The sequence below is a fragment of the Podarcis filfolensis genome, assembly GCF_964270895.1.
Source record: "Podarcis filfolensis genome assembly, chromosome: 6".
Lineage (NCBI taxonomy): Eukaryota > Metazoa > Chordata > Lepidosauria > Squamata > Lacertidae > Podarcis > Podarcis filfolensis.
In genome coordinates, this window is record NC_139609.1 from 67,312,469 (window position 1) to 67,338,571 (window position 26,103).

Genomic DNA, 26,103 nt, shown 5'->3' on the forward strand with positions numbered 1-26,103 from the left:
ATTGCACGTTTTTGGAAAACCTCTGGCTGCAATGTGTCTCTGAACTGTGATCATGCCTCTCATTTCTCTGCATGGAGGAGAAATGGGGTGGTGGTAGTGTCGAATCCTCCGGCTTATGCATGGCTGGAATGTTGCTTACCATACATAGGTAATCCATTGCTCTGCCCACTGTCGCCTCTGGCCATCTCTACTGCTGGCATGTGGTGCCTGGAGGGTTCCCAAGGAGACCTTCCTCTGCCCCAGCCTAAGGTGGATGGTGACAATTGCTTACCTTGCCCTCAGCACTGCCCATCAGTGTGGACAATACTGCAGGGGCTGCCAACCATGCACCCACAGGCACACATATACTTGCAAAGGCTCTTTTGGTGCCTGCAGGGTGTGGTCCCCCAGTGCAATTAGGTTTGAGAGAAGCAACTCTGCTTCAGCCAGTAAAAAAGCTGGCTGCCATTCCGGTGTTGGTCATGTAGACACAACAGTTTCTCAAGCTTTCAGGTGTGCCCATACATCCAGAAAGGCTGGCGCCCCCTGCAGTACTGTGCTATGTGACCCAGTAGGCCTAGCTTAACGTAATGCATTTTCCTGTGTTTCCACGTTCAGATCTTACTTATTTGTTATTTGTGTTGTTTATTTATGTTGCCTTCAATAAAATATTCAAGGGGGCTTGCAATAAAAAAGAAAGCCCAATGCTATAATAAAAACCACGCTATCCATAAAAACCAACAACAGTTTAAAACCAATTGCTTACCCAGCTCTTCCTGCCTGGAGGGCCTGTGTGGAAAAGCAGGAGAGAGAACAATAGGCGACGGATCACAAGACGCCACCCGCACTGCCTACTTCTGCAATTGCTAATGGCAAATGATGAGCTGTGTTGCTGCCCCTCCGCCTTGCTTTCACACAGCCATTCCTTCCTAGCTGGTCACTGAGATCACAGGAGACCTGGAATATTGTGCAGTGTGCCTTTGAGCTGAATGCATATAAGGCATCACTTGTGGAAAGCACCATCTGCCCTCTCTTTCACCTCTAGTGCATTTCATGCCATTAGGCACGTTGCGGCCCTTTCTCCCCTCCCGCCCACCCAGCCGGCTCCTCCAATAATGATTTGGCGCTCCCGCCCCTCCAGTGCATTGGTCGTGACATGACCCGCCATCTCAGGAACTGACTCCAGAGCTCCCATCTGTCAAAGCAGTCAGGTTACTAGCAGCACAGGATAAGTGCCTGGCAATCCATCTGCCTCTGTCCTCGTACTGGAGAACAAGGTATCCTTATTTGCTGCAGTGCTAGACACGGGAAGAGAAAAGGCTAGGCACTAGCAAAGCAGGTGAGCACTACACTTCCACTCTGCGCCTTCAGTTTGTAGGACACCACACCCTCCAAAGGCAGCAGGTCAGATCCTGATAACCCAAGATGGGGGCAGTTTTGTGTGCTGACCATCTATAGCAAGGATGGGCATCTCGTGTGGCCATCAGCCTAATTTCGTACAGATGTGGGAGGCTGGATGGGGTAGGGGTGAGCCAAAATGGGTGAAATGATGAAATGAGGAGAGGAGAAACACATCTGGCAAGGACGATCTGCCTCTTTCCCAGCAGCCTTCTGAGCAAGGAGGAAGAAGGAGTAGAGGTGTCAGAAAGAGAGAGAAAGAAGAAGTGGGGGTTGCATAAAGAGAGAGAAGGAGAGGCCCCCATTCACCACCCTGCTTATTGCCAACATGCAGCCCCTGACTGATTATCTCCCAAGGGAATGGAATCCTCAACTATGACTTATAGCTAAGGATCCCTTTTCAAGTCTAAAGGTATATAATAAAGGCACCAGCCAAACCTCCCTGGGGGAGAGCATTCCACAAATGGGGAACCACTGCAGAAAAGATCTGTTCTCGTGTTGCCACTCTCCAGACATCTTGTGGAGGAGGCGCACAAAGAAGTAATCAGTTTCATAACTTGGGGGCTGCTCCAGAGAATGCTCTCTCCTGGGCCACCCCTGCCACCACCCTGAGCTTTTGAGGGTGACAGAGCCGCCAATAGGGCCACCACTGCCCATTTTAGCACCCAAGAGGCTCTGTAGGGAGGGAGACAGCCTCTCAGATATTTGGAAACAGGGGGAGAAATGAGAGGTTGGGGTTTTGTTATGAACCCCTCATAATTCAAGCACTGAGCATATCTGGCTGAATCAACTTCTCTCTTCCCATTTCTTCCCACCAGGGAGTCCTTTCCCGTAAAGCTCCTGAATGGGCCCATAATCCTGTTAACAGCACACGTGCTGCCCATTCTTTTCCTGAGAGGCCCAAAGGGGGATTTGCATCCTGCGCCCTAGTGGGACTAATTCCATTGCAGCCCAGTAACGCCACTTGCTATAATGACCCCCCTCTGGAGCTGCTGAACTGGGCTCACAAGAAGTTTTCATGCAAATGCAGAAGGAGGCAGATCCCAGCAATCAGCCTCCCAAATCCTAGGAAAAGCAGTCACTCAATTTTGCCTGGCCACTGACATCCGTGCTGGTTCCCCACACCACCATGAAAGATATTCACACCAAAGATTTAGGCAGTTGGTTAACATTTGAAAATGTGAAATGCCATGGCTCAGACTTATCCCATGAAACTCTATCCCATTAAAAAAGAAAACAAAAATTTTAAAGGATCTTGCAGTCGCTATAGAGGACAAGCACAGCATGTGCAGTATTTCAAAGGGGAGGGGAGCAAGATGAGTGTTGCATCCAAGAACATGTATCATACGATCCAACATATTGAGTCTCAAAAACCAGGACACGCAATTTCCTGTCTGTGCTTTCGCACGAGTCATGCGACCCGTTTGAGATCACAGTGCCCAAAATCATGCATTTTGGGGTACTGCGCAAGATCATGGCTCTGTGTTTTTTCAGGGGGGAATACTCTGGGGGGCGAGATCTCAGTGAAAAATCGTGCAAGATCGCAGCCCTCAAAATGGCCACCATACTGTGTATCCCTTTTTTCTGGAATACTTGCGGGGTATGGAATATGTGGAATACCAAAACAATATCCTGCAACGGTAATGTTTTTCTTGAGCAAAGGTGTCTGGGCACAGCACAACAAAATGCACATTTATTGCACAGAAACCACCTAGAATTTCCCTTGCAGAAGGGATGTCAATCCAGTTGTCTATCAAGATCTAAAATAACTGAATAGGTAGATGAAAGAGACTGGAGTGCACTGCACACCAAAATTTTGCAAAACATTTGGGGAGTAAACTAGGAAAATGGACTTTGATTATCCTGCTACATTGCAAATTCATGTTCTCTATAACTTTGGTTCTTCATCCTCTTTTTGTCTGTATCTTGCTATCAGTCTTGAGATACAAAGCATACTTTGTCAACATAAAAAGGAATTTTTGATGGAGCCTTCACTGTAACTGCTGTTTCATTCAGCTATAAGGGTCAAAATTGATATAAATAATCCTTCATCAACCAATCTAACATGTCACTATAACTCCAGGATATTTACAGCACAATCCTATGTCTGTCTACTCAGAGTTAAGAACGGGCCTCACTTACAGGTAAGGTGTATAGTTGATTTTGCCAGTACTTCAGGCAGCAAAATGGTATGGGCCAGCCCTGGCAGTCATGAATAAAATGAAACTGAGGAGGAAGATCCAACCTTACACTGGTGTAACTGACAACAGTATGGTGTCCTGGAATATTTTATTGACAAATTGAGTTTTATTTTATTGAGTTTGAAAGAGCCGCTTAGTAATAATTGAGCCCAATTCTAAGGAGAGAATGAATTTAGGGGAATTCTTTTCTTAAAATTAAATCCTTTCAGTGATCCACATCCTCAGCTCCTTAATACATTGCTTCTCCGCTTAACAATGCAAGACTAGAACTTGAGGCTATTCCTGGAAGCACTTAATATTATTCAATCACAGGCAATGACTTTCACCAATATATTTCGCTTCTGAAATGGCAATCATGATAATGATGAACCACAAACCTTACACTAATATTTTAATGCTGCTAGAGTGGTCTTCGCTTTAACTGAGATTGATATATGTGACTTTCACCACCACTGCATCATCATCGCTGCATCTGACTTTCACCGTCATAGCAATCACAGGTGCTGCTGTTAAATATTACGCAATATTTCAGCTCCATATTAAGCTGTGTCATAACTTTGATGCTGGATATCCTATAGGCTGGGTGCTTCCTGTTCCCTCCAAATGTTACAGCAAACTTGAAAACACCTTACATTGACCCATGTGATAAGAATATTACCAGTATATCTTTAATATGTAAGCCTTCACTTAACAGGACAATGGAAGTACTCCCTACAGTACAAAGCTATACATGTTTATTTAGAAGTAAATCCCGTTGTGTTCAGCGGAACTTGCCCACCACGTCTGTTTAGGATTGTAGTCATAATTAAACCCCACAACCTCACAGTAGTGTCCATTCATTGTCCCCGTTTGTGCTTTGAAGAAAAGGTTCTATTAATTACCAGTACAGGGTTTTTGTCGCAGCTGATTGTTACACCACTCTCTAAATCAGGAAGTCTTATGGCTGGACCATCATCCCTGACCATTGGCCATACTAGCTGGGACTGTTGGGAGCCGGAGTCCAGCAACATCTGGAGGGTCACAGATACCCTCTCCCTGCATTAAACGGGATGTCCCAAGATGGGACAGCAACCGATGAGAACATCTAGGAGTATGTGAGAGAAAAACCATATTGTCCATATACATAAGAACGACCACTAACCGCCTACCAAATTAGGATAAAATTAAGCAATCCTTTCTTTAATAACATTACATAAAACAGATTGTATATGTAAGAAACCAATAAACATCTCCATCACATTATCCTGGTCAACACAGAGGAGATTTGTATTTCCCATGGTTTGAAGCAAACTATAGCAGTATTATCCTCAGACAAGAATATATTCAAAGCCTGATTCAAACCATATACCAGTCTGAATGCAGACATAGGGTTACCCTCATTCATACTAAGTATATGAATGATTTGGTCTACCCATTGCATTTGAGATGTTTGTGGTTTTACATTGTGATCATAGTAACTTCCCCACAGACATCACCATCGCAATGTTGGGTGGGGGATTCTTTAGGTTTACAGGCATCTCAAACTCACTCGATAGACATTTTAAACTGGACTGTATATTTACATAATACCAGTGCTGTGTCCTCCATAATCCTTATCATCTGCCCTGAGTCATCCATCTTAAGGTGAAACTACAGATGCCATGCAGTTGACAATCACAAGTCAAAATTTTAAAAAGCAGCTGTGGGGAGACTGCAGTCTTGTGTGGAAGCCTTGGAAGGGGGAAGAATTGCTTGTGCTGATGGAACCATCTCCTTAACACCGTGTTGAATTCTTCCCTTAAAGAAGAATGGTTTGCTCATTCAGAGGACATGATGAATACTCTTCTCAAGATAAGCAAAGAGAAAGAGACCAAAACTTTTGGTGGTTCCCCCCCTAAATCCAAAACCTTGGATTTAAGTCTAGAAAGCATGGGATTTCCATTGTGTTTATTCCCCACCCTGCAAATCAACTGATATGTGGTTGTTCAACAATGTCTACATCGGTGGCTACCAACACCTACAACCTGATACATAAAAGCAGACCCACCTCCCTCTGCAGCCAACCGTATGTCATGCACTCTGATCCACTGGCTGCCTTTCCTTCCTCACGAGGAAGGGATCTCTCCAATTTTTCCACTTACCCATGTTTCTCAATCCATGTTCAGGCCCTTCAGTAAGGTTGGGCTGCTGCTCTTCACATGCAGACTCCTCTTTAGATGAGCTGCTCCTCTCTTTCTCACCCTGTCGCCTAGTAGGCAGAGGAAGCGCATCAAGTCAGTCACTCTACATACTCACTTGTATGTTCGGCTACATGAGCAAATTGCATGGACGGTTCCTTATAGTTCAATCCATTGTTCAGTCCCTCATTCACAAAGAAACAGCTGCCATAACAGCTCCTATACATCCCATCTAGGCAGCTGGGTGAGGCCAGCCTTCACCAATGTCTGGGTGCAAGACTACTTGGTAAACCTGGGTGCAGTAATTGTCCAAAAAGCTTGACTTTGGACAGCTGGGACATTCAGACTGGGCTGGTCCATCTCAGGAGTGAAGCGTAGCTGGAAGTGAACATGTAATTCACTCACAGTGAACAACATGATGGTGGAGAACTAGTGTTAAATAATTTGCCAATGATCAAATTCATGCTTAAGGTGAACTAAGCAGAGCAGCTCTATTTCATGTCAGACCACAACACAAAGGAACATGAGACAATTTAGTTCTACACTTCTTATGAAGTTTTGCTGTGATGGCAATCCTGATCTGTACAACAGCAACCACAACTGCATGTGATTGTCTGGGGGAACAATAGCATTCTCATCCCTCAATCCCTACCTGAGTTATCCCACAAATTGTCTATGTACATTATAATCCTCACCTTGATCCAGCTTCCACTCTGCAATTATTCTCCTGAGTCCTGTCCTTCCATATTAGCACACCCAGAGCATCATCAGTACAGGACTGTTGAGTGGCTTCTCCAGGAGGCACCAACCTCCTTGACCTAAAGTAGTTTTCTCCAAGCTGGTGATCTCCTGACGTTATGGACCACAACTCCTATCACCTTTGACTATTGGCCATGCTATCTGAGAGTGATGGGACCTGTAGTCCAAAACATCTGGTGGACACCAGGTGGTTCAACCCACATGATTCAACTGGCATACTTAAGATTTTAGCTGAATGAAGCTGTACTAAGCTTGGCATGTGGTGAAGCAGTCATACAACTAACTGTTGCACTGTGTACCTTGAGCTAAAAAACTCAATACACTTTTACTGTGACTCATCAAAGTCAACACGAGATGGTTGAGCAGTAATAAGATAAATGTTGGGTGACTTGGGTGCACAGGGAAGCAATCATGCAAACATTTTACTACATTCAAATCTCTTTGGTTTTACACATTTGGCCCTATATCTATCTACTTAGCTCTAGGCTCCAAAAGGGAGCTGGGTCTCTTGTTACTAAACCTTTTTAGCCACCTTTGGCTTGTACATCCTGCATATCTGATGAAATGCTAACCTTTATCTTAACAATCAGGATGTGTAAGGAGATTGCTTTCTCCTATGACACCTTCATTAGCACTGTGGTGGAAAGGAAGCAAGCCAGGACCTCCACCATCCTTTAAGCTGGTGCTATAGACACGCAGCTCCAGGAACATTTGCCTATAATTTTACAGACTGATACTTACCGATAATGGAATGGGGCTACCGTGGCCATGATGGGATGGTTGTGTTGAGGCACAGAGGAAAAACTGATAGGCCCAGTGTGCAGCACAGGGCCCTTATTGAGGTTGCTTGTGTCCAGTGAGATCACCTGAGGTTTTTCCTCTGGCTTAGACGTTCCACTTCCTTTCCCGTTGGATTCTGAGGCCCACTGACCTTTTACAGGACAACTCTGAGGCCTCTTTGTGGTGGATCCCTCTGAAGACCTGGACAACAAAGTCTCACTATACAAGCTGAGATAGGAAGGGCTCTTTCCTGGGAGGTGAGAGGTTTTTGCAGGTTCAGGAATTGTACTGGGCTTCCCAAGACCCTTCTTGGCACCGCGGCTGCTACTGTCTTCCCCATGTTTTGTGGTGTCCTTGCTTCTCTCAGTTGCTTGAACAGCAGCTTTCTTAGTTGCCCCAGTAGTTCTGGAGCTGGACCTCTGCATCCCCCGGGGACTGCTACAGCCAGACACCATGCTCAGGCTGAGGCTGGAGTCTATTCCATCTGACCCACCATGGCTCTCAGACGCTTCCGATTTCTCCTGCCCAGGGCTTGCAGCTGCAGGAGTCTTTGGGACCAGCTTTTGCTTGGATCCTTTTGGAGCTCCATTGCTCGAGCTAACCAGCCCCTTCCCTGTCCTGGGTGATGATGCCCTCTGCGAGGGAACAGCTCCCACACTGTTCTGCCTTGGGGGCAATTTGGGCGATGCTGCCAGGGTGTGTATCTTGCTGTGTGATGCAGCTCTGGGAACAGGTATAGAGGAGGCATAATGGCTTCGTCCAGCTGCGTTCACATTGGCTGTTCCATTCATCATCAGCAAGGCCTGGTTGAAGGAGGATCAATCTGAGGGAGAGAAAAGCAGAGGAAGTTAAGCAGAGGCTACAGCTTCCACAGCCAAGGCTCTCTCTATCCCAGTACACCACCCTGAGTCTTGCTTTACAGGACTAAGCGTCAGATTTGCCAAGTGAAAACCTCTCCCCAGCTCCGTTTTCACTGAGCATTAATTCAACTTGAAACCATTGTTTTGATGTACTAAAATTAGCATGTTGGCACTCTTTGGTGCTTTCATTTTCTTCTTTATGCTTAAACAATGTAAGGGAAATGTGTGCTGTCAAGCTGCGTCGTGTCTTAAAACATCTACACATATTTCAGTAAGGAAGATTTCCAAGTAAAGATTTGAATTTGGTTGAATTTAAACAGCATTAAAGGTAAAGGTAAAGGTACCCCTGCCCGTTCAGGCCAGTCTTGCCAGACTCTAGGGTTGTGCGGTCATCTCACTCTATAGGCCGGGAGCCAGCGCTGTCCGCAGACACTTCCGGGTCACGTGGCCAGCGTGACAAGCTGCATCTGGCGAGCCAGCGCAGCACACGGAACGCCGTTTACCTTCCCGCTGGTAAGCGGTCCCTATTTATCTACTTGCACCCGGAGGTGCTTTCGAACTGCAAGGTTGGCAGGCGCTGGGACCGAACGACGGGAGCGCACCCCGCCGCAGGGATTCGAACCGCCGACCGTGTGATCGGCAAGTCCTAGGCGCTGAGGTTTTACCCACAGCACCACCCGTGTCCCTCCAAAAACAGCATTAAACAGCATTAAAGGGGCTTTATTGATTCCCAACTCCCCTTTAGTTGGCGAGGTGTATTATTTCACTTCAAAATGTGCTAAGCCGGCTTTGTTGCAATTGGGAGCCCTCCTGCTCTTTCTGTTGAATGGGGACCTTGGACATCTGCTCTAAAGTTCTCCTTTGAGAGCATCACTGCCAGAAAACCCGCATCACTGGACAACATAACGTGGGGTTTTTTCAGTGCCCTCCTCTACATAGACACCCAGTGTTGTTATCTTCCATTTATTCCTCTGATGTTGTAAATAACCAGGGGAAATCAGAAGCAATTTTAAGTAACCAAGTAATGAAATGAACTATTTCTTAACCTTCCTGGTTCAGATTGCTGGTTGCAGTACTACCAGCAGATCTGCCTGAAACTCAGGACAGATGTGGCACAGAGACCCGTCCTGGCTCTAGGAACTCTTTTGCATTACAAACCTCTGGCTGAAGCCGGGAACCCTGCCAACCACAGCTGGCTCAAAATACTATTTCACTCCACTGGAAATCCTGCTGCCGGGAGCACCCGGCAGACGCTCTGATAGACACTGTGGAGCTTAGCCTGGTGTGGAGGGGTGGGGGTTGTGCAAGCAATGTGCTCTTTTATCCCAGGCCAGGGCTTTGAGCCCCTATAATACAGAGAACTCAGCCTCTGCAGCTTTAATACTGTTATGGAGACACCGCAATGCTTTTGCAAACAGGGCTGAAAACATGCATCCATTGATAAGCTTGGCTTGATAGGCACATTTTGTTTATCCTCATTTACAGATCAAGTGACATGGTTTTGAAAAATGGCATCAATGTCCCCAAATTCAAAACTGTGAACAAGATATGCAGGGAAAGGGCCTTAAACTGAGCTGCAGCATTGGCCCATCTCGGAGTGAATCTCTGCATAACATCGTCTCACTTATATGTTGTCAGACCACCAGCCTTTCTTTACCACTAGGTGACTCCTGGGTCCCAGTCAATTTGCATCAAGTGCGATACAGCTGAACCAACGGGTAACATCCTTGTCAGTCTAGCATCTTCAGAGTGATGCAGAGCATGAAGCCAAGTAATTCTAAGCTCGGGTCACACTGACTGCTCCTCAATGGTGGGCTCATATGCTGTTTCTGTGAACAGGAACCATGCTGGCAGGGCCAACTGCACAGGCCCCTTTGACTTGCTAACTGCATGGCTGGGAGGGATTGCAACTCTGCATATCCTGGACCTGCATCCTCAGGCAGCTGCCAAGTGGCCACTACTGTTGATACTTCTGCTTTGTACGCTTTACCCAGTATGTCAGTGAGTACCAAGTGGCAGATTAACCATAATGTCTGGAGTGAGGCTACAGCACTCCAGGGGATGTGGGATATTACAGTGGTAAAAACCTACCACTTATCAGAGAAGCACCACTATCACTTTTGCTACTTCCTTTCTCCTCCACCACCACCCACTTCTGCTTGTAATTCTCCCAGTCACCCCTACTCCTAACAACAATATACAGCAGAGAAAGTGCTGCAATGCCTGCTATCTGCCACAACAGAGCTACCAACATGGGGGGGGGGCGGTGCTGCTGCAAAAAACAGCAACAACCTGCACATAACTTGACATGTCCTCTAGCTGGTTCTGATTTGCTGCTACTCAGAAGGAGCCTCACATCCTTATAAAGAATAACTGCAAATATCATTATGATTTATTTTGTGTCTATATTGCTCTTTATTTTAAAAATAAAATAGCCTCTTACATAACGAAAATTAAAACACAACATCTAAACAACATAAGCAATGTAGCAATATAAACATATACATTAAAACCTAAGTAAACCAATCGTGTGTTCCTCCTCCTCAGAGAATTTTTTTTAAGTCGCATGATCTTGATTGAATATCGATGCTGCTATCAAAACTGAGTGAGGGCTAATTCCATTAGGGAAGGATTAGAGGGGAAAGCCCCTAAAATAACTGAGTACTGGGAATGAAATATTTGACACTGAAAAAGACAGACAACCAGCCCCAGCCCTTCCCTGGATGTAAGATTCCAGTTACAGGAAGGAATCTTACAGGCTAAAGGAAGGAAATATAATGTCAATCAGAGCAGCACCAACACAATTGTTTGCAACATATTCTGGGAACAGAGATGAGGACGGGATGTGAAAGTGAAGTGTCTTTATAGGTGGCAAATGTAACAAAGAAGATTCTGGATTTTACAGGATACAAAATACACCAAACACAACCAGTTCATTGTTGGGCTGGTGAGGAACACCCCTCAAACAATGTTTTAAGGAAAGTGCTCTTTGTCCAAAATTCTAAGACAAATTGTGATACATATTTTGTGCTTTTTGTGGGTCTCTGTTTCCAATCTGTAAAATGGTAGTAACTTTACATCATTAAGTGTAAGAGGCAAATAAGGCGCACCAAGGAGCTCACAACCTAAAGTTAACCAATAACCTCTTTCACCAACATTGATAAATTCTACAGAAGATTTTGAGCTGGAGTGAGAGTCATTTAATAATCCCATTATCAAACGCAAAGTGGTGGATAACACGTCATAGAAAGCTGTCACTTTCCAGAGAGATGTGCACCATCTGGTTCCAGGGGATGCTCTGTCCAAAGGTACATGGGGAGATCCCTTTGCTGAGGCTCAGCAGATCTAGGTCTGGCCAGTGCATGGACGAGTGGATGCCTGGGAACCACAAGCACACCACCTTTGTTTCCATGACAAAAGAAAAGTGGGATATAAATTTATGGATGCATGCAGGTGTGGGGATTATTTATTTTCCAGGTTATAACGCTAGCATGCTGTCTCTGTTTCTAATGTCCCTTTTACCCTGCATTATCTGTTGCAATGTGGAACTGTGCCGTTTCCCCAGAAATGCCATCATTTACACCAGTGGGCAGGGTGTGACACAACAGTGCATGACACTGGATAAGTCGCTAGCCTTTATGCTCCTGCTTTCTTCCCTTCCGTCATGATTCACCCATGATAATGGAGGGGAAGAATATGCCAGGACACAGCCCCAATTTCGTCCCATGGTGTAATCCACGAAAACTGTGGGAAAATGACAACGCAAGACTCCCACGAATTTCTAAGTCAATGGGGTTGCAACCGGATTCCCTCACCCCCCACCTGGAAGCAATTGACATGGAAAATGAAAGAAATTATCAGGTAAGGAAATGTCAGGGAAAGGGATAAAGTGCTATTTGAATGCATCCTAAAAACACAAACTGCTGCAATCTGTTGCAACAGGGCATCCACCTCTTGGCCATAATCAGTATTCTGTCATTCTCAGCTGTGCTGTTTCAGGCCGCTTTCTTCTCACAAGAGTCCCCCACCCCCACAAAAGGTCCATTTCAAAAGCCCCGCCTCTCCACCCCTTGCCTCTGGAGGGAAGCAGAGGTCTCTATGTTGCTTTGAGCCTAACCCAACTGCAGGGGGCTGCTTATGCTGCTGTCAACAGAAGGGCTCTCCATATTGCAGGACTTCCTGCATTGCAGCAGCCTGCTGCTCTTCGGCTCCTTCTCATCAAACTTCCTGCATTGCAGCCCCAGCGTGGATTACCCTGGGAAGGGAGAGCATGGAAGAAGAAGGTACAGGAGGAGGGTGGGGGAAGACAGAGACTCACCCAAAGCTGGGGCTACACACAGCCACTGCTCACATGCTGCAGCTCCTTACGTGCAGGAATGCAAAATCAAATCCCATTTCTTACCAGATGTTTGCTGACCTAAACATCCCTCTCTCTCTCTCTCTCTCTCGCTCTGTATCCTGTATTGCCTGCCAAGCCGTTATTCCAGAGCGAAGGGAGGCAGCCTCTCCAATGCTAAGCTAATTTACAGCACTAAGCCTTTCTGATGCAAGCGTGGGCTGCCCTTGTCACACTTCTCAGACCATCAGTCGCTCCCTAACAACCAAGCTCTTCTGCTTTATTTAAAATTTTCAAACATAGATTTCCTTCCCTGCTTATTTCCCCTCCATCTCCAAACCCTCCCGTCAGCCTATTCTTCCAGCTGCTGACTTGGCTCCAAGCTTGCTCCATCTGGAAGGGCAGGAAAGAGGGTTAGTTCCTTAGAGGAAGTTTGCTCTTGTTCTTTTCTTTTTTTAACAAAAATAATATGACACTTCAAGGACGCCCTATTTCTCCCTGGATCATTTCCTCACGTGCTGCCACTCTGCAAGAATCATTATAGAAGAGCAATATCGTTTAGATCAGGCTTCCACAACCTGGTGCCCTCCAGGTGTTTTGGACTACAACCCAAACACAAACCAGCTAAAGGGCATCAAGTTGGAGATGGCTGATACAGAGGCAGGCGGAGGATTCTATGGAGCCACTTATCTCTGCATCAGTTTCTTCTCTGCAGATGACACATAACACATATCTATGTACTTTATGTCTAATCAATTTAGGGAAGTTTTTAATGACTGATGTTTTAATGTACTTTTAATATTTTATTGGAAGCCACCCAGAGTGGCTGGGGAAACCCAGCCAGATGGGCGAGGTATAAATTATTATTATTATTATTATTATTATTATTATTATTATTATTATTAAGCCCAGAATTCATGCCTGGCCCAGTAATCCACAAGGATGGGTCTGACTCATTTTAACCACCATTGTCGAAGGAAATCCATCAGAGGTCTTGAAGCAACATGTCTTATATTCTTTCTGGTTCACATTTAGATACTGACGGACAAAACCCACACTTTCCCATGCAAGTACCAGGGAAGGATTTTACATTTCAGAGCTAAACTCTGGAAGCTGCTAATCTGAGCAAAAATGGGGAGCTTTATGGCTCTACAGATGCTGCTGGACTCCAGGCTCCCACCAGTCCCAGCCTGGGGGTGATGGGAGTTGTAGTCCAACAACATCAGAAGGACCACAGCTTCCTCATCCCTTCTTTAGAGGAAGACACATGTTTCCCTGATGGATACACACAGTTTTCTCCTTTATAGACAAGAGCCTCCAATGAGATCAGAATTTTGCAGCTGCTCCTGCTGGCAAGTGCTGGGTGAGCCATGGAAACCACCACGACAGCATGCTTTGCTTTGCTTTTGTTTTGAACAATGTATTAAATTCATCCAAGCCTTTCTCTGTTTCAAAGAAAATTCATACTGGCTCTTATTGCCCTTCTAAAATGCTTTTGACAATGTTTTTGCCATGCTTCATCCACGCCATCCAGGTTTCACTTCAAAATGTTCCACTACAATACTGGCAAAACTTGAATAGTCTTCTAGCCTTGCCTGGCCAACAAAGCAATTCCTTCCGTTTGCTGTATTTAAGGCTCCACCTGAAGGCAGCTCCAGCCAGATGAGATCTCTTGATTGTTCTCAGTCCCTAATAGTGACTGCTTAATTATACTGGCCTTCCATCCACCAGCTCTCTCCCACCTGGGAACCAAAGCATTCCTGCCTAGGTGAGCTCGACTCCAGTCACTGTCCATGCAGTGCACAGAATTAGACCTGCAAAAAGCTGGGGGGGGGGGACAACTCATCCAGTGATCAATGTTGCCAAGACGCTGTGTCCAGGAAGTTCAGAACTGTAGCTCCTTCCCAGGGGAGCTGTAAAGATTCTGACACCAAAATATGAAAGGGGGAGGGAAGAGCAAGGGAGAGGAGAAAGGGATTTCTGGTGATGTAACAGAGACTCCCACACACACAGCCTGCCAGCTACAACTAAGCTGCCAACTCAGATGCCAAACACTGTTGGGTTATATGGTGCCGGGCCTAGTTTGGAATGTCTCCCGACTACGTGAGAAGGGAAATATAGGTCAGGCTTTCAGAGTGCATCAGAGGATACAGCACAATGAATGCAAAAATGCAGACAAACAAACGACCTCCAGGTTGATAGAATCACTGTAATCTCAGAGCAGAATCAGACTGGCAGTGTATTTAATCTTTAAAAAGCACAGCAGTCTCAGAGACCCAGGCTGCATTCTCTGCAAAGGTCACGGGGCTGCAGTGCACCAGCATTCAGCTAAATTAACAGAAGCCCTCCTGCTCTCGATCATCTGACTGGTAGCCAAATGATGGAAAGAAAAGCTTTATTTGTCACACAAGATCCAAATCATTACAGATAAGAGCAATAACAACACAAACTTGATTATGCTGGAAGCCAGGAGACACAGTGCTCCCTTCAAGTTATTTTAATTAGGTGAAGAGGACAAGCTGATGCCCAGAGGAAGAGAGAGGAGATATTCCGGATGCCTGGAAAGACCACAAGGAGTACCCCGCAGAAGAAACAATCACCCTTTAGCCCTGAGCACTACTAATGCTGAGCCACCAAGGTAAAAGGACACATCCAGAGGGTCATTTTGAAGGTCAGATGTTCATGCAGGTCACACCCACCCTTTGCAGCCCAGATGTCTCCATTCAGATATCAGTTTGCAGCACTGATATCTCCATTCTGCACTATGCCCTTCCTGTCCTTCTCCATTCATCCTACAGACTTTGGTAGGCATAGGATTAGCACAGACCATGCGGGCACTATGATCAGACAAAAATGTGCCTGCATTTTTCCAATACATGACTTGCTTGTTTCCTCTACTTTTAATTTAAATGCAGAAGTGCTGAACTGGGAAGCTGCTGCTCAGATGCACTCCAAATGGTTCCATGGCTCAGAAGATAATCCTATATAGACTACCATAGACTCCTGAATTAGTGGCGCCAAGTGTAATCATGATAGGGACCAGGGCCTACAATTTCCCCTTTGCTAACAAAGGAAGTGAAATCCTTCTTGGGTTAGGTCTTGTGACAGCAATAGAAGGCTATGATGCAATATGGCAGAGTGTGTTAAGTTTAAAGCAGCTTTTATTGACAAAAGTAAACATCTATATGTTCCTCCATTACTATAGCTGTAGAAACATCTGCTGTGGTCCCTAAGGAAAGAATGCCACCAGTCTAGAAGCATCTTTCCGCTCTGACTTTTCCAAGGCTTTACCACCATGGACTATTTGTCCTTTTCTCACAATTTCTATCAATTTTCCTAAAATGATTTATTATTATTGTTAAGCACAATTTATAATAGCTCAGTCAGTAGAGCATTAGACTTTTAATGTCAGGGTCCAACGCTGGGCAAAAGATTCCTGCATTGCATGGGGTTGGACTAGATTATCCTTGTGTTCCCATCCAACTCTACAGTTCTATGATTCTGCAATTCTATATACTGCTTAATCATCAAACCCCTAAGAATGAAGTACCTTATCTAGGCTAAGCCGTTGTTTGTAACCAGTGCTCATCAAGAGACATAGCTCTGTAGGTGTGCATGCATGCCCCAATCCTCCTCATTCTCCTATGGCATAGTAATTGGTGTCTGTCTCAGCCATGTCCCTTGGCCTCAGAGTCCCACCTACTTCATCCAGCCTTTTCTGGGGGAACGCAAGGGTGTCCATACCCCTAAACATTTTGTGAATCTTTGTACTTTTGCCCATTTACTGTATTTATTTCCCCCAATTTTATTAAGAAAAAAAGCACTGCCTTCATCCAAAGATCTCGAGGTGTTTCACAGCATAAAAACTCAAAATACATAATAAAAACAAGAACAAGAACAAAACAAAACAAAATAATCCCCCCAAAACACAAAGAAAAGGACACAGAATGTTAATCAGCCATAGGCCTGGCTGAAGAGGAATTCCCACCTAGCTCAACCTCCAGTCTTATTGATTTTATTTCTGCTTGCCAGGAAAGCTTCTCTTCCTGAGGGTGGTGGTGATTTTGATTTATTAGCTGCCCTTCACCGTAATGTCAGGGCAGGTATCAGAAATTTTAAAATACAATATTAAAAACAGCTTAAAAGAAATGATAGCCACAAGAATAGAGCGAGTCCTAAGAATACATATCTCTGGTGGTTTCATCTAGGTGCTGTGGGTGGGCCATCACTGACCTCTTGGTCATCCCTTTTTGGCATTTCTTCCATGCAAGGAGTTACCTGATCTCTGACATCATGGGCTGGGAACTCACCTCTTTGTAAGGAATCAAGACCCTATACCAGGAGAATTCTACCACTGAGAAAGGGATACTAGAGCGTTCGAGGATGACTGGCTTTGGTCCAAGAGGAGGGAAACATGAGAAACTCCCAAGAGACATCCAATACGACCAGTATGAAAGTAAAATAGTGAGCGCTCCATGTATGACAACAGACAAGGAGCAGGCAACTGTTCTTGGGTAGCAGGAGCCAAATTACATTTTTTATTGAAGGAAGAATGTTCCTCTGAGCCTGGTTCCCATGAAGCTCAAAGCCACCTTCAAAACATTCCTCAATGAACACCCATTCACTAACAATCCTCGTCACTGCAAAAAAGTAGAGCATACAAGCTCTTCCATCACTTTGCATCTGATCAGCAGCTGGCAGTTCTGGAGCAACCGTCTCTCTTTTCATTTAACATACGAAGGAAGAAGCCTGTTCCATCTATGTCAACATTGCCACAGAAACAGCACTAGCAGAATTCCTAATTTCACCTTGAACATTAACATGAACCTTGATCATCTTGGCAGGAGTCCATGATCCTTCCTATTTTTTTTTCCATTTCAATATCATGCAAGGGTGAAGAGACCTCTCACACCATAATAACCAGCCAAGATGAAGTGACTGGAAGCAGGGGCAGCCCATCCTATTTTGTTGCCTTAGGTGAAATGGGAAGATGCTGCTCTATGTATACATCACAAACACACCCTTGCTGCTCCCACCAAAGTCTTGCTTGCCAGGGTTGCACAGCTGTGGCTTCCAGGGTCCAGCAAGATCTCACAAAAGCAACACAAGATTGTGCAAGGCCTCTGAACAATCTCACAAGGCTCTTGTAAGATTTTGTGGAGCTCTCATGAGCTCTTGCCAGAACCTGGAAACCACTGCAGCCACTGCTTGGGGGGGTAGGGTGAACCCACAGAGGTGCCCCTTGGATTTTGCCACCTGAGGCAGCTGCATCAGTCTGCCTCATGGATGGGCCAGCGCTGACTTGAAGGGAGGCCAGACTTTGTGCAGACAATGCATTTCCACAATGGCGTGCTGACTAACTTGCCTTTCTCAGGTGCTCACTCCTTATTAAGACAAAACTCACTGGCTGGCTCTCACTCTTTAGAGAACATGAGCAGGAGATGATTATTGCTCTTATGTCCTTCTTGTGGACATCTAGTTGGTCATTGTGAGAATAGAATGCTGGACCAGATGGACCTCTCATATGATCCAGCGGGGCTCTTCTTAGATGAACATGGCTTTTTATTTGAAGGCACTGGCTGCCTTTCATACGTTGGGAAGCATTTTGTCTCTCTGTGTGTGACTGTCTCTAAAAGAGTGGCTAAATCTAAACAAACAGGAGTGTTCCCACACTGGCAAGCAGCAGGGAACACAGCTTCAGCCAACATTCCCAGAGTGAGCCAGGGAAGATGTTGGAAGGAGGGAGAGGGCAAGTGAAGGGAAAGTGTCTTTTGCAACATTCTGCTGGCATGAGACAGGGCGCATGTATGCTAGTGTGGACCACACAATTATGGCTGTAATTTTCCCAGCAGCTACTATCTTAGAAAGGGCTAACACACCACACCAGACCATCCTTCTTCCACACATTTGTAAACTTGTGTACACAGAATTTAGAAGCTTGAATTATCCTAGATTTGCTGCTGAATCCATTTTCATTTGGTCAGTCTGACCTGTTACCCCAGGAACCTTCTGTTCCATAAATGGCAGTTTCTGCAGCTTGAGTTTCTAAGAATTGGGAATGAACCCCTTATTTACTTTTCAGCACCCTTAAAAAAATAAGCAGGACAATTCCAGGGTGTGTGATCAGAGAGAGGAGCCTATAATAGGAGTTCCTCTATGAGCGTTCAGCAGTAAAGATCTTATGAGTCTTTGACAGTGGCAGGAGCATAGCCAGGATTTATGTTGAAAGGGGCAAGTATTTTTTTTATTTACTTGATTTGGGGGGGGGCAGCTGCCCATGGACAGTGGTGAACAACCTGTGGTCCTCCAGACATTGCTGGACTTGAACCTCCATCATCCTTGACAAATGACCATGCTGGCTGATGCTGATGGGAGCCAGAGTCCAACAATGGCTGCAGGTGAGGGAGGCACAGGTTGCCTATCCCTGCATAGTGGAAGATTTATATTAAGCATAGTATGAGGCTGATATGAACACAAGAGTCAACAAGCTAATATGCATATTTACATTTCACTGTTTTCTATATCAAACAAAGTTTCTGCCACCTTACAGAGTGTGGATTCTCCAGCAAAAGGACAAAATAATAAATCATAGCAGTGGGAGAGATTTTAGGAACGCAAGGGCTGAGAACGAAAACAAGAGAGAGAGAGAGATTTTAGCTGAGATTTCGGAAATGATGGAGAGTCGATGAGGCAGAAAGAAACATAGCCTAGGATGAAGGGCCTCAAAGGATCTCGTTAACAACTACATGCTTGCTGCCTCTTCGCAGGGACCACTCAGGAAACTGGTCCAATTTCATCCACAGCATTTCTGCCTCATTTCAGAACAAACCAAGAGATTTTAGAAAACTGGACCCCACCTTGCAATTCTCTTTCGCAAGGCATTGCAGAAATCGAAAATGTTCAGTGACTCAAGAGCAGGGTTTGAATTACAGAACATGTTGAATGTCCTTCCCCACAAGTAGAAATCCAGTAGGTGGATTTCCCTTTTTTGCAGCTGATAGAGGCACACAACTTTATTTCACAGGATTTTTTAAAAAGAAGCCAAGGAATCTGTTTGCTGTATATTTTGACAGCTCTTTTCAATGTTGTATGGTGGTTCCTGAGATGAAGGAGCATGTTTCGTCTATGTTTAGATACAATTGAACAACATTTCGAATCAAAATGGCAGAAAGCCTTTCAAACTTCACTGATTTTAACCACTGATTTCACAACTGCATCTTGGCTTCTTAAAATTACCAAGAAATGCCAGATAAAAGGCTGATGGTATATCATAAGCTTTTAAAACAGCAACAACAAAAACTTGATTAACAATTGGGAGGGGGCACAGTTTGGGATTTCCAGCAGCTGGCATATATTGCTATTTATCTGCCACACATATATTCCACCCTTCCCCGAGGATTTCGGGGCAGCATAGAGGGCACCCCCAGACCCCATTTTTTCCTTACAACGACGAACCCTGGTAATCAACTTTAAAAGTACCACAAAGTTTCAGCTACTCCTAAGCTGTTTCCCAGTAAAGGCAGGTTTAAGCAAACATCTTCCAATGCAAGGCAGCTTTTAGCAGGCTTTGCTCGTGTATACTTTTGTAACCATAAGGACTAGTAACCTGTATGAAAGAAAACAGAAACAAAGAAAGCTGAGATACTCAGGAAGCTGAGTACTATGTTCTATGCTATATTCTTCACTTCTCTGTTTCCCCACAAAACTGCAGCACACCAGCAGCTCTTGTGCTGCTTTTTGTTTGCAAGAAGAGGCATTGTCCTTGCCATTCCACCCTGTCCCCCAACATTTAAACAGGCAACTCTCACAACAGCAAGTGGAAAATGAATCCCCAGAGCCACCTGGATGCTAATAGCACATGACACTGGACAACATTCTCTCCAAAGAAACAGCAAGCTTAAGCTTGTTAAGCACTTTCCCCCATCGATCTACTGAAAAGGAACTGGCGTGGGGCATACTTAAGTACTTTTTATAGCACAACTATTTATATAATGCATTGTGAAAGGAGGTGATGGCTAATTTAGTTTGCTGGCTTATTTTAAATGTGTTGCCTCCAGCTTCTTGTATTGCTGAGTGTTCTGTACTGCAGTTTACAAATACTGAAAGTAATCACATCTATAAAGTGGTCATTAAAAAAAAGAACACATAGCAGGGGTGATGCAGAAACAGATATCTTAAAGCAATTAGGTTCACACCAGCCATTTTTACATGGAAAAGCTTTTCAATAAATTATCATATTCAGAAGCTATCCAGGCAGTACGATGTGTCTTTGGGACACAAATGGTTAAGAGCTGCTTTGTTTTGACTGCAGGAAAAAAGCATGAAATGAGGCTGAAATTGAGGAACACACAGGCCTCTAAAATGTAGGTGTTTTGAATATTTCAAAAGTGACATCCAGCTGCTAAATGATAGAAGGGAAAGGATTCTGAAAAGTGAGAGCCTGTGGATGCATGTGTTGCCTGCAATAAGTATCTCAGCATTTTCTAAGGGTTCACAAACAACAGTAACAGCAGCCCTTCTCTCTTCTTCCCAGCTGGTGAAAGAAACAGATGGATAGCATGCAAGTGCGTGCAAACATGTAATACAGGCTCTGCGATGGGGAAGCTAAGCTCAAACAGCGAGCTTTTCCTTTTCAATAGCCCTGACTCCACGATCACCTTCATCTGTGGTGCTGAAAGGACAGCTCCTGTGGGGTAACTTCAAGGCTACGGCCCAACTGCGGCTGAGGTTTATCAAGCCACCTAACGGATTTGCAGGCAAAGCACCTACTAATAATATGAAGAGGATAGCCAGATCTTCTAAGCTCTATAGATTTCCAGGTTTTGAATGCCTGTTTGTTCCTTGCATGATTTGCAATACTAAGTGATGAAATGCATGTCTCGGGATGGCAAACATTTCTAAGGGCATCTCCACTCTTTACACAGCAAAAATGAGTGCTGGGTGTTAAATCAGCACTCCCTGCAGCAAACACATAAAGTGTGAACTGTCCATAACCTTGAAGAGTTATTGCCAGTCAGTAGACAATCATGCTGAGCAAGAAGGATTGTTGGTCTGACTCACTATAAGGCTACTTCCTTTGCTCCTGTATGTTTGCCAGGAAAAATGTGGTGATTCTTAAAGCTGAAAAACTGAATACTGTATAAGCATCATTGCTGCTGCTTTCCACTAACCAGTCCATCTTCCCTATCACTGCTTCTCAATCTAGTTCCACAAAGGTTTTTTGTTTTGTTTTTACTGAGTGAAAGGGAATTAAAAGGGCAGATGTGGTTCAGTGTAAGTACTGTAAGTATAGGGTGATTCATATTGGGTCAAAAAAATCCTAACTTTGCGTGTTCTGTTGGCAGTGGCTGACCAAAAAAGAGCTCTTGCAGTCATGCAGGATATGGTCCCAGTGTGTGGCAGATGTGAAAAAGAAGAATCCCATACAGAATTGAAAATAAAATGGTCAGTATCTTAATTCCTTTGTAGAAATCTATGGTGCTACTGCTCTTGGAAAATAACTCAAAAAGGACATTGTAGAGCTGGAAAAGGGACACAAAGGGGCAACCAAAATGATTGGGGGAGTTGAACAACTCCCCATGAAAAAAGGTTATAACATCATAAAGCAATACCTTGCATGATGAACAAGTGCCTTACAATAGGCTGCACAGCTAGAAGTCTAGGCATGTCAGTTCCCCAGCTCCTGTACTTGCCAAAACTAAGAGGGCAATGAGCATTTCCATCTCACTCTCTCTCCCTTCAACTGCCCAGAAGTCATTCTTGACCAGTCCAAACATGATACATGTTTCCTACATCATCATTTGGTGGTCCAACATATGCTAATATCACTATGGGATAATTAAGTAACAAAGTGACTAACTGCATATAAGGAAAACACAACTTACGCACTATTGGCAATGCATAAATCTGAAATTTTAAACTGTCAAGTTTAAATAAATTTCAAGTGAAAATTAACTTGTGTTTTTCAAATAGCGGCAGCTATTAATCTGAATGTCTACCCAATGAAACACAATAGCCAAGTTCTGTCTGCAAATTTATAAAGAACCCGTGACTGTGAGCCAAGAAATAAATATGTGAAACTCACTGAGCAAAACTGAAACAGTATCTGTGAAAGCTTTCCCTGAGGCTCCCGCATTTTGGTCCCACTAGCATAAAATCTAATAACATGAATCCAAGCAGCACAGGATAATGCATTGGATCTGGTCCATGAGCTAGTGAATCTCAATGAACTTGGAGAAACCTGCGCTCACAGTATACATGGAGCATGTCCTATTTTGCAATCTGTAGGCACCATCTGCTGTCCTTCAGGGCCACTTTCAGCACTGTTTTTCAAAGACACAGGTGCACATGCCTCTGTATTAAAATGAGTGCAATTGTCCTCTGGGATAGATAACACACTCTGTTCTTAGGGAGGAAGTGAGTTCTCTGGGCCAATTTCCAGGGTTTTGCTGACTGTTTGTCTTTTCAATAGAGAATATGCATGATCCTGCCTTTACTAAATTATGTTAAGCCCCCACCTCCTTACACCACATTTACACATGCAGCTTCAAATAACAGTTTTGAAAGAAAACTTTAGAGAATAGCATAGATGTATTACAACACATGAGTGGAATCTGATTTCTTCCCATTATGTTGATCTCTATTAGTAGAATGCCTCCTGGTTTAGGGTGGATAAGAATTTTTTTAAGAACAGAAAAAATGGGGGCAGAGTGTGTAATGGCATGTAAGGAAGTCTAAGAAGCACCTGGTTTCCTCCCATGATGCCTAATGTCAAATTCTTTCCAAACACCTTTTTTCCTTTGTCTGGTGCCCCTGTTTTGCTGGTGCCCTAAGCATATGCTTAGCCTGCCTATTGGGTAATCCAGCAGGGATCCCAGCTGGCTCCAGTTACAGCTCTTTAATAGCTCAGTGGTATTGGATGGATATAGCAAGCTTCTGAGCCACACAGAACTCTTCCTCGAGCAAGAAAGATGTCCCTTGAAATATTGCTGTTTATCATTCCAAGACAGCCACTCTCTTGAAATCCTATCATTTGGACAGTTCAGCATCCCATCTGGATCAACAGAGCCGGGCAGGGAGAAGGAACTATTTTCATCCATGCCCATTCTCTGGGGCACTGAAGCATAAGCAGGAAAAGAAGCAGTTTCTGCTATCTTAGCATATTGAAAGAAACAAAATAAATGGCTATTTTTACATGATCTGATATGCTATGAAGCTGGACTGTGTGCTGCATTCAACAGAGTGATAATAAGAAAGATTGCTTTCTGCAAGCTGCCTCGCTAACTTTACATTGTTCTGAGCTACGCTTTTCTATGATTCACAGCAGGCTTTAGTGTGGCCTGGCCATTGATGGGGGACAATGAGCACCGGAGGGCAGTTGGCTGCTCCAAGCACCTGGGATATGAGTCACATTGCATCCCCAAGAGGCATCCAAAAATGCTTCACCCTGGGTGACTATAGCAGAGTATGTGCAAGGAGAGCTCTTAATGAGCTGCTTAGCATTGAAGGAGGGAGGGCAGGGAGGAATAGAACTAACTTCATGAGTTTTCCCAGGGTGCTTGCTTCTGCATCCCTTCAATATCTCTCCACCTTATACAGTGGTACCTTGGGTTACATACGCTTCAGGTTACATACACTTCAGGTTACATCTGCTTCAGGTTACATACACTTCAGGTTACATACGCTTCAGGTTACAGACTCCGCTAACCCAGAAATATTACCTCGGGTTAAGAACTTTGCTTCAAGATGAGAACAGAAATCGTGCTCCGGCGATGCGGCAGCAGCGGGAGGCCCCATTAGCTAAAGTGGTGCTTCAGGTTAAGAACAGTTTCAGGTTAAGAACGGACCTCCAGAACAAATTAAGTACTTAACCCAAGGTACCACTGTATATGTATCAATGCATATGTTATGAGGAAACCGCTATAAACATCTCCCCATCTAAAGGAAACTAATCCCATAAAGACATCCCTGAATAATGGGGTTATTCAGTAGTAGGATTTTATTCAGAAGTAGGATGAAAATAGGACCAGAGGGCTCTCTCACCAGCACCTGCCACCCTCAGTCTGGTGCATATAAGTAAGAAATATTTCCCTTACTTTTATACCCTGCTGGATTCAGGACTAAAGGCAGAGTGAAATTGTGAAACCATCTCCTTGTTCACAACCCTATTATTTCATCCCTCTTTAGCTCCCTGGCTAGGCTCAGAAGGGGAGGGAAAGAACAATCTTAATGTGCCTTATTTGAGTTTTGGAAGTCACTTCAAGTTCACTCAGAGATCCAGCCAAGCTGCTTCCACCTTCACTGGTTCTCCTGGCCTGCTGTTCTTGCTCTCCAGAAAGTTAGCCAGGTAGCTCCATTCTGACCAGACTCAGCCAACGTGATAACCCTCCGACCTCAATGAAGTTTGATCATACCTTGAGAGGTCAGGTTCTCATGCCATCTCTCCTCCAGCATCCTCAGCTGGAGCTGGCATCGCCCTGTCACCCTGTCATCTCCTCCACCCTGTGGTTTGTGGGACAGCTGCAATCAATTTATTTTCATTAGCACACCGAAATCACTTCCTTTTTAAAAAGCTAATTGGAAGGGGACCGAGTGAGAGCAAAGGATGGAGCCAATTATCTAGGTCAAGCCTGCGTCCTGGTAGGCTCCATGAACTAGCTTTCACTCTCTTAGAAAAGGTGTGACACAGCACTAATGGGGACTCTTGCACAGCAAGCCTGGGCTTGGCTCACCTGCTGGAAAAATGTCAATCCACTAATTGCATGGCCCACATTGTCAGAAAACAGTTCGCGATGAATGAACCAGAGCTAGCCTACGAAGAGGCAGAGCTTGAGGGGGTTTAATAGCAAACATGCATGCCCAAATCAACCATTTAAATTAAGTTTATTGTTTTGCTGAAACTGGAAATTTTCTAAACACCTTGGGGGCATTTTAAACTTCTGCCTAATAATAATGTAATGACGAGTCGGTCCTTACGTGAATGATACTGGATACAAACCAGAGGGGGCATCTTTTATAATGAATCATATTAACAAAACAGAAAAAAGGAGATTTGTTTTGTAGCGGGCCTCAACAAGCAATGAGAACCTGCTGTGACAGCAGCTTATCTTAGTTAACAGTTATTTGTAATGCAGGTTAACTGTACTGATTGAAGGTTATTTATAATGAGGAGATATTCGACAGCTTCACCTCAGACTAGAAAGAAGCACTATCTTGATGTGGAAGCACTTTCCAAGAAAAGAGTTCTATTTTCAAAAGCTAACCTTGCCCTAGAGATAGGATTTGTATTCCATTTGTCTAATGAATGATCTTGTGAGGGCAATGGGGGGGGGGCTCATGCACATGGCATCCTGACATCATGTGCTGAGCATCACACTTCCCACCCTAAGCTGGGCAGAAGCTTCCCAGGCTTTGGGAAGGAGGCACCAGACTTTAATACTTTAACACTCTAATTTACTAGGAACATTTAGGGGACTAGCCTAGCCTAGTCCCCCTAGTCCACTGATAGCACACCACTGGTCCAGGGCACAGCAAGCAGTTTGGGGGGGTTCAAAGTAATAGGCAGATTTTTTGTTCTATTCCTGTCCAATGCTGGATCCTGCATAAAAGGTTGGCGTACAGAACCACTGATAGTT

The 26,103-nt window shown here is 44.6% G+C and overlaps 1 protein-coding gene across 15 annotated transcripts in view; it reads right to left on the reverse strand.

Moving 5' to 3' along the window:
• NAV1 (neuron navigator 1) overlaps positions 1 to 26,103 on the reverse strand; it is a 268,134-nt gene that overhangs the window by 196,017 nt on the left and 46,014 nt on the right. For 12 of the 15 annotated variants that reach the window (XM_083617268.1, XM_083617271.1, XM_083617285.1 and 9 more), the window contains exons 2-3: positions 7,235 to 8,096; positions 5,699 to 5,805 (exon numbers count right to left, since the gene is read on the reverse strand). In XM_083617268.1, coding sequence (XP_083473394.1) covers positions 5,699 to 5,805; positions 7,235 to 8,067 — 940 coding nt within the window. In that variant the 5' untranslated portion in view covers positions 8,068 to 8,096. Of the gene's footprint in view, positions 1 to 5,698; positions 5,806 to 7,234; positions 8,097 to 12,451; positions 12,865 to 26,103 lie in introns of those variants that run through there. The other 3 variants (XM_083617273.1, XM_083617280.1, XM_083617269.1) reach the window with 3 other exon arrangements.